The sequence below is a fragment of the Eriocheir sinensis genome, chromosome 69 (assembly GCF_024679095.1).
Source record: "Eriocheir sinensis breed Jianghai 21 chromosome 69, ASM2467909v1, whole genome shotgun sequence".
In the NCBI taxonomy this organism is placed as follows: domain Eukaryota; kingdom Metazoa; phylum Arthropoda; class Malacostraca; order Decapoda; family Varunidae; genus Eriocheir; species Eriocheir sinensis.
In genome coordinates, this window is record NC_066577.1 from 4856415 (window position 1) to 4865347 (window position 8933).

Consider the following 8933-nt stretch of genomic DNA (forward strand, 5'->3'; position numbering starts at 1 on the left):
GCAGAGAAAGACCTGGGACTATAGGCTACCAGTGAAGGGATATCCAGCACACCAATACCACATAGGAAACACTCCACTATCCACCACAGAGGCAGAGAAAGACCTGGGAGTGTATGTTACCAGGCTACCAGTGAAGGGATATCCAGCACACCAATACCACATGGGAAACACTCAATACCCACCACAGAGGCAGAGAAAGACCTGGGACTATATGTTACCAGGCTACCAGTGAAGGTCAAATCCATGCCAATCGCAGCGGACGGGTTAAGGAAAGTTGGATAAGAGAGGATATGGAGACGGGACAGCGCGAGTGTAGCTCTTTTCCTGTATGTCACAACTAGGTACACACACACACACACACACACACACACGGATCACAACCATGGCTAAGTGAATGCACGACCAATAAAAAAAAATAACTACGAAAAATTTGATGCGGGAGAAACTTCACCCCAAAACTGTCACCAGGTCGAGAGGTCGCGGGATGTCACATGGGTCGCAGGTCACATGAAGGTGGAGTCAGCGGCAGTGGAGGTGGAGGCTGTAGGGTGGAGGGGGTGGTGGGAGGGCGGGGGTGGGCGTGGCTGCAGGAGTTCCCGAAGGAGGGCGGCTTTCTCTCGCTCTAAGATAGTGATTCTCTCGCTCTTGTTGCTGACCTCCTGTTGGGTTGATAGCAATGATAATAATGATAATAATAGTAATAATAATGATGGTAATAATAACAGCGATGATAATTATAGGTGAAAACAAAACCTCTCGAAATTGACCTCTCTTTCGGCCACCTCTTTGGATTCTTTTTGGGAGCAGCGAGTCGCGGGCTTTCTTTTGTTAATAGTGTTTACTTTCTTTTTCTGGGCCCTTGAGCTGTCTCCTTGTGGTCAGTTGAAGGAGAGGAAGGAAGAGGAGGGAGAGGAAGAAGGGACCGACAAGGAAGGAGGATTGCAAGTGGGGGGGAGGAAGAGGAGGGAGACCAGCAAGGAAATAGGATTGCAAGGGATTCTTTTTTTTTTTACATCAAAGGATACGGTTCAAAGGGCAACAAAATGAGTACAAAGAGAAGGAGAGAGAGAGAGGAGGAGGAGGAGGAGGAGGAGAGATGGAAAGAGGAAGAGGAAGAGAAGGAGAAGGAGGGAAGAAGAGGGAGATGGGTAGGAGAGAGGAAGAGGAGGAGGAGGAAGAAGAGGAGAGATGGAAAGAGGAAGAGGAAGAGGAGGAGGAGGAGGGAAGAAGAGGGAGATGGAGAAGGAGAGGAAGAGGAGGAGGAGGAGGAGGAAGAGGAGAGATGGAAAGAGGAAAAGAAGATGAAGGAGAAGTTATGGAGGAAGAGGAGGAGAAGGAGGGAAGAAGAGGAAGATGAAGAGGAGGAGGAGGAAGAAGAGGAAGAGGAGAGATGGAGATGAAGGAGGAAGAAGAGGGAAGGAGGAGTTATGGAGGAAGAGAAGGAGGAGGAGGAGGAGGAGAGAGAAGAAGAGGAGAAGTAAAATTCAACTCAAAAAATAAATGAAGGAAAGAAAAGAGGATGATCAATGTATGAATAGGGGGGGGTAGGGGGGGTAGGAGGGGGGTGGGGGGGGTGGGGCAGAGCAAACAAAGAGAGGGGGCGGCACCGCTAAGCTCAGAACCCCCCAACCAACCTCCGTAAGCAAGTGGTTCTGGTCCTTCAGCCTCGACACAAGCCTCCTCTCCTCCTGATGCCCTCTCGACGCCGCCATGTTGGGGGGCTGCAGGGAGGGTGCGGGGCCGGCCGAGGGTGCTGAGGAGGGGGCGAGGGGCAGGTTCATGGGGTTGGATAGGCCGCCCCCCTCCCCGACCGTCATAAGGGCTGTGAGGTGCGCGTTAACTTCGTGGATCCGAGCGAGCTGGAAATGTAGCTTTTCCTGCTGAACCTCAAGACTTGGCTCCTGTTTAGGGTGGAAGAAGAGGAGGTTATTGTGGAGGAGGAGGAGGAGGAGAGATGGGAAGATAGTTAATGGAGGAGGAGGAGGAGGAGGAGAAATGGGAAGATAGTTAGTGTAGGAGAAGGGAGATAAAGAAGAATGGATGAGGAGGAGGAGGAAGAGGAGGAGGAGGAGGAGAGATGGAAAGATAATTAGTGTAGGAGGAAGACAAAGGAGAATGGAAGAGGAGGAGGAGGAGGAGGAAGAGGAAGAACACAGTGTAGGAGGAAGAGGAAGAGAAGGAGGAGGAATCAGAGGAGAGGAAAAAGAGGTTGTGAGCAGGAGGAGGAGAAGGAAGAAGAGGAGGAGGAGGAGGAGGAGGAAGAGGAAAGATAGAAAGGGAGAAGATAAAGGAGGAGGAGGAGGAGGAGGAGGAGGAGGGAAGAAGGAGTTATGGAGGAGGAGGAGGAGGAGAGAAGGGAAATCAATGGGAGAGAGAGAGAGAGAGAGAGAGAGAGAGAGGAAGGGTGGTCTCTCTCTCTCTCTCTCTCTCTCTCTCTCTCTCTCTCTCTCACACACACACACCATCAAACTTCAAATGAAAAAGAAAAAGAAGAAGAAGAAGAGGAAGAAGAGGAAGGATGAAAAAGATATGGCATAGGAGGAAGAGGAGGAAGAGAAGGAGGAGGAGGAAACAGAGGAGGAAGGAAGGAACACACACACACACACACACACACACACACACACACACACACACACACACACACACGTACCATCCTATGACCAGCATGTGGCAGGCAATGAATCCTCTCAGTGATGGCCTGAAGCTGCTCTCTGTACCAAGCTCTTGCACGCTCCACTACCTCACACCCTTGAACCAGCATATCCCGCTCTGCCTCCAGCTGCTTCAGGCGACACAGCTGTAAGAGAGAGGGAGGTTATGACGGAAGGGAATGGAAGAGGGAGGGAGGGGTTGTGACGGAAGGGGATGGAAGAGGGAGGGAGGGGTTGTGATGGAAGGGGATGGAAGAGAGAGGGAGGGGTTGTGATGGAAAGGGATGGAAGAGAGAGCGAGGGGTTTTGACGGAAGGGGATGGAAGAGAGAGGGAGGGGTTGTGATGGAAGGGGATGGAAGAGTGAGGGAGGGGTTGTGATGGAAGGGAATGGAAGAGGGAGGGAGGGGTTGTGATGGAAGGGGATGGAAGAGAGAGGGAGGGGTTGTGATGGAAGGGAATGGAAGAGGGAGGGAGGGGTTGTGATGGAAGGGGATGGAAGAGAGAGCGAGGGGTTGTGACGGAAGATGGAAGAGAGAGGGAGGGGTTGTGATGGAAGGGAATGGAAGAGAGAGGGAGGGGTTGTGATGGAAGGGAATGGAAGAGAGAGGGAGGGGTTGTGACGGAAGGGGATGGAAGAGAAGCGAGGGTTGTGGACGGAAGATGGAAGAGAGAGGGAGGGGTTGTGATGGAAGGGTATGGAAGAGTGAGGATGGGGTTGTGATGGAAGGGTATGGAAGAGAGAGGGAGGGGTTGTGATGGAAGGGAATGGAAGAGAGAGGTAGGGTTTGTGATGGAAGGGGATGGAAGAGAGAGGGAGGGGTTGTGATGGAAGGGGATGGAAGAGAGAGGGAGGGGTTGTGATGGAAGGGGATGGAAGAGAGAGGGAGGGGTTGTGACGGAAGGGGATGGAAGAGGGAGGGAGGGGTTGTGACGGAAGATGGAAGAGAGAGGGAGGGGTTGTGATGGAAGGGAATGGAAGCGAGAGGGAGGGGTTGTGATGGCAGGGGATGGAAGAGAGAGGGAGGGGTTGTGATGGAAGGGAATGGAAGAGAGGAAGGGTTGTGATGGAAGGATGGAAGAGAGGGAGGGTTGTGATGAAAGGGATGGAAGAGAGAGGGTTGTGATGGAAGGAATGGAAGAGGAGGGTTGTGATGAAGGGATGGAAGAGAGGGAGGGGTTGTGATGGAAGGGTATGGAAGAGAGAGGGAGGGGTTGTGATGGAAGGGTATGGAAGAGAGAGGGAGGGGTTGTGACGGAAGGGGATGGAAGAGGGAGGAAGGGGTTGTGACGGAAGGGAATGGAAGAGAGAGGGAGGGGTTGTGATGGAAGGGAATGGAAGAGAGAGGGAGGGGTTGTGATGGAAGGGGATGGAAGAGAGAGGGAGGGGTTGTGAAGGAAGGGGATGGAAGATAGAGGGAGGGGTTGTGAAGGAAGGAATGGAAGAGAGGGAGGGTTGTGATGGAAGGGGATGGAAGAGAGAGGGAGGGGTTGTGACCGAAGGGGATGGAAGAGGGAGCGAGGGGTTTTGACGGAAGGGAATGGAAGAGAGAGGGTGGGGTTGTGATGGAAAGGGATGGAAGAGAGAGGGAGGGGTTGTGATGGAAGGGGATGGAAGAGAGAGGGAGGGGTTGTGACGGAAGGGGATGGAAGAGAGAGGGAGGGGTTGTGATGGAAGGGAATGGAAGAGAGAGGGAGGGGTTGTGATGGAAGGGAATGGAAGAGAGAGGAAGGGTTTGTGATGGAAGGGGATGGAAGAGAGAGGGAGGGGTTGTGACGGAAGGGGATGGAAGAGAGAGGGAGGGGTTGTGATGGAAGGGAATGGAAGAGAGAGGGAGGGGTTGTGATGGAAGGGGATGGAAGAGAGAGCGAGGGGTTGTGACGGAAGGGGATGGAAGAGAGAGGAAGGGGTTGTGACGGAAGATGGAAGAGGGAGGGAGGGGTTGTGACGGAAGGGAATGGAAGAGGGAGGAAGTGGTTGTGACGGAAGGGGATGGAAGAGAGAGGGAGGGGTTGTGATGAAAGGGGATGGAAGAGAGAGGAAGGGGTTGTGATGGAAGGGAATGGAAGAGGGAGTGAGGGGTTGTGACGGAAGGGGATGGAAAGGAGAGTAGAAGTATTAGTAGTAGAAGGAAGGAAAGGACGAGAGGGAAGGAAGAGAAGGAAGGAAGGAAGGAAGGGAAGGAATACGCAATCAGGGAATCTATATGAATGAGAATTGAAACTACTACTACTACTACTACTACTACTACTACTACTACTACTACTACCACTACTACGGACCATGTTAGTATCAATTCCGTTCTGTAGAGTGTGTCGTCGAGCCTCTCTCTTCCGCCCCGACTTCTTCTGTTGTGGCGGAGCGGCGGAGGCGGATGACCCAGTGGCGGATGAGGTTGACGGCTGCGGTTGAGGGTCGGGGTGGTGATGTGCGGTTGTGGTGGAGATGGGGACTACGCCTCCACTAGTTCCGTTTCCTACTCCTCCACCTCCGCTTCCGCTCCCCCTCCCTCCGTCCCCGCCATCCCCCACCCCCCTTCCGACGGGCTCCATTCCACCCACCACGGAGGAGAGAGATCTGTAAGGGAGATGGATGGATGATTGAAATAGAAGAAGAAGAAGAAGAAGAAGAAGAAGAAGAAGGGTGGGGAAGGAGGAGGAAGAGAAGAAGAGTAGAAGGAAGGAAGATGAGGAGGAGAAATAATAATAATAATAATAATAATAATAATAATAATAATAATAAAAAATACCTTGTCTCTCTCAATTCCTTCCGATGGCCGACAATCTTCCCTCCTCCTCCTCCTCCTCCTCCTCCCTTCATCTTGTTGTTGTTGCTGTCGCTGGGCCCGTCCGCTCTCGTCCGTTCCTTATGCCAAGTCTGGAGTGCCGAGCGGATGCCAACCTTCCTCAGTGGCACACCCAAGACGCCTCGCTCTCGCTCTCTCTCTCCTCTCTCCTCTTGGTCCAGAAGGCGCTCCAGGCTGGCTCCGCGCTCCCTTCTTCCGCCTCCTCCGCTTCCGCTTCCGCTGTCTCCGCCTCCACTTCCTTGTTGGATGTCTCTGGAAAGTGCGATGTTTTGATATGTTTTTTTTTTTTTTTTCTTCCTCTCTCTCTCTCTCTCTCTCTCTGGTATCTTCCTTCCTTCCTTCTTTCCCTTCCTCTCCTCTCTTCCTTCCTTCCTTCCTTCATCTTCCTATCTTCACAGGTCCTCCTCCTCCTCCTCCTCCTCCTCCTACTCCACTCACCTCTCCCTCCCAAGGCCTCTCTCCGCCCACTCCACCTCCCACCTCCTTTCCACCCGGTCCAGGGAGTGCGTGGCGCCCCGACCATCCCCCGCCCCGCCAACACGTCCATCCAGGTTCCTGTCGAGTGAGTGCGTGCCCCGGCCCCGCTCCGTGGCTCGGGGCGGCTTGGGGGGCCCCGCCAGCACCCCGCCAACGCCCATTTTGATCTCGGATTTTGTGGAGCGGAGGTGGAGGTGTGGGGGGCGGGTAATGTGGGGGAATGGGGCGAGCGTGTCAAGAAAGGCTTGAAGTGGCTGCTGAGACTGCTGTGGGGCGAGGTAGGGTAAGTTTTTTTTGTTTTTTTGGGGGGAAGAAGAAAAGAACAAAAAAATATAAATAAAGAAGAGGAAGAAGAAGAAGAAGAAGAAGAAGAAGAAGAAGAAGAAGAAGAAGAAGGAAAAGAAGAAGAAAATGTATCAGTCAAGAAGGAGAAAAAAATAAATAATAATAATAATAATAATAATAATAATAATAATAATAATAATAATAATAATAATAATAATAATAATAACACAGTCAACCCTCAAATAGTATGGGAGTTAGGGACCCAGGACCCCATACTGTTCGAAAATCCATATAAAATTAGTGACCCCCCCCCTAGAAACACCCCTACCCCCCAATTTCTTGTTTAACCGTGTAGCAGCGACGGGCCAAATTTGTGGCTTTACCGTGTAGCAGCGACGGGCCAAATTTGTGGCTTTACCGTGTAGCAGCGACGGGCCAAATTTGTGGCTTTACCGTGTAGCAGCGACGGGCCAAATTTGTGGCTTTACCGTGTAGCAGCGACGGGCCAAATTTGTGACTTTACCGTGTAGCAGCGATGGGCCAAATTTGTGGCTTTACCGTGTAGCAGCGACGGGGCAAATCTGTGGCTTTACCGTGTAGCAGTGACGGGCCAAATTTGTGGCTTTACCGTGTAGCAGCGACGGGCCAAATTTGTGGCTTTACCGTGTAGCAGCGACGGGCCAGATTTGTGCCATGAAATAACCCCCACATAATAGATACATAAACTGATCACAAATGCTTTGATATATATTATGAAATGGTTTGTGTGAGGGGTGATTTTTTCTCATTTTTCTCGCTTGGAGGGACCATTAAGAAACATGATCCCCGCTGCTACCACCAGGTTAACTCATCCCAATTGTAACTTCTCCAAAATCTCTGCCTTCTGCAAAGTGAACACCTTTCTTGAATGCTTTGGGACGCTTTCAGCAAGTGTTTTGGCTTGTCTCTTGGGGCCGATGGTGCTCTGAAGAGTTCCAAGTTATGTGGTACAAGTAACTCTCGATTTAAGCGAGTATTGTGTCCTTGAAGAGGTGGCGGAAATCAAAAACAATGTAAATCCAACAAGAGGTTGGTTTGTACCTTTATTGCCTACTGTATCACTCTGACTCCTCTCCCTCTCGTGGTTCCTCCTCTGGCTGCCCTTCCCCTCGTGGTAGCACAGCAGCGAGGGTGTTGTTGTTGTTGTTGAGTAGCGTGGCAGCGTGGGTACTGTATTGTTGTTCAAGTGGCGCGCGGGAAGAACTGAGCTCAGCTGTGTGGCCGTGTGAGTCCAGTTGCGTGAGACATCTGGTGGACACTCCATAAAATATCGCGTAGAAGTGAAAAAACGTGTAAACTAAACATTTATTTGGATTTTGGACCCGCGCGTAAATCGAGAGTTACCTGTAATGGAAAAGCGTAGCTGATGCTGTGGAAACAAATGGAGTGAGGGGAAGCGCATGGGTGGCAGTCTGGCAGGACAGCGTTGCAACTCACACCTTGGCTACTTGGTGCGACGCGCGGAAATTTTTAAAATCCGAAAAATTCCTCCGGGACAATACGCATAAAACCGAAACTGTACTATCTGAGGGATGACTGTAATAATAATAATAATAATAATAATAATAATAATAATAATAATAATAATAATAATAATAATAATAATAATAATAATAGTAATAATAGGAAAAACAAGGAAGAAAATAAATCTACCAAAAAATAGGATGACGACAAAAACAACAACAACAACAACAAACCTGATCCAGCAGAGGGGCGGAGGGGGGGCGGGGGTGTGGCGGCGGTGGCGGGGGCGGCTGCATCGGGGGCGGGGCGCCGGCCGAGGTGGGCGGGGGCGGGGGCGGGGCCTGCTTGGGGTGTGGGTGAAGGTGGGGGTGGGGGGGCGCCCGGTCCTGGCTCTTGTTGCGAAGGAGGCTGATCTGGGGGGGAAGGGAAGGGGGGTTAGGAGAGGAGGAAGAGGAGGAGGAGAAGGAGGAGGAGGAGGAGGAGGAGGAGGAGGAAAAGTTTGGAAAGTTTCGTTTAGTGGGCGCAACATCTGTGGTCATATGCCGGAGAGAGACAGAAGGGGAAGGAATTATAGGAGAAGGGAACAGACCCCAGGAGACAGGAAAAAGTTGGAAAGTTTGGTTTAGTGGGCGCAACATCTGTGGTCATATGCCGGAGAGAGACAGAAGGGGAAGGAATTATAGGAGAACGGAACAGACCCCAGGAGACGGGACACAACCCCCGATTAATACCTGGTACCCATTCACTGCTGGGTGGACGGGGGCGTAAGGTATTGGAGAAATCACCCAAATTTTCCCACTCCGCCCGGGAATTGAACTTGGGCTCTCTTGATTGTGAGCCGAGTGTGCTAACCACTGCACCACGAAGCCCCCAAGGAGGAGGAGGAGGAGGAGGAGGAGGAGGAGGAGGAGGAGAAAAATACAAGAGAGGAAAGACGAAAATGGAAGACATGAACGATGAGGTCAAGAAACAGAGGAGGAGGAGGAAGAGGAGGAGGAGGAGGAGAGAAATAGGGTGAAGGGAAGGACAAATAAGAGCTGGCCTTGGTTCACGAGTGCCTTTTTTTAATATTTTTTTTCTGCCAGCCTATAGTGCCAGTAGGCTATCTTGAGGGGCCTGGTTGGTGGTCGGCCCCAGCGCCTGTACAATAGCCTACCAGCGGTTCGCTCAAAAAACATTCTCAGTCAGTCCGTTATCTCCAGGGTTTACTG

The 8933-nt window shown here is 51.6% G+C and overlaps 1 protein-coding gene across 1 annotated transcript in view; it reads right to left on the reverse strand.

Annotated features, from left to right (window-relative positions):
* LOC126988330 (homeobox protein Hox-A3-like) overlaps positions 1–8933 on the reverse strand; it is a 28114-nt gene that overhangs the window by 12787 nt on the left and 6394 nt on the right. Inside the window, exons 4-10 of the mRNA XM_050846387.1 lie at positions 7956–8135; positions 5896–6200; positions 5401–5709; positions 4934–5228; positions 2651–2797; positions 1635–1901; positions 104–659 (exon numbers count right to left, since the gene is read on the reverse strand). Coding sequence (XP_050702344.1) covers positions 504–659; positions 1635–1901; positions 2651–2797; positions 4934–5228; positions 5401–5709; positions 5896–6200; positions 7956–8135 — 1659 coding nt within the window. The 3' untranslated portion in view covers positions 104–503. The remainder of the gene's footprint in view (positions 1–103; positions 660–1634; positions 1902–2650; positions 2798–4933; positions 5229–5400; positions 5710–5895; positions 6201–7955; positions 8136–8933) is intronic.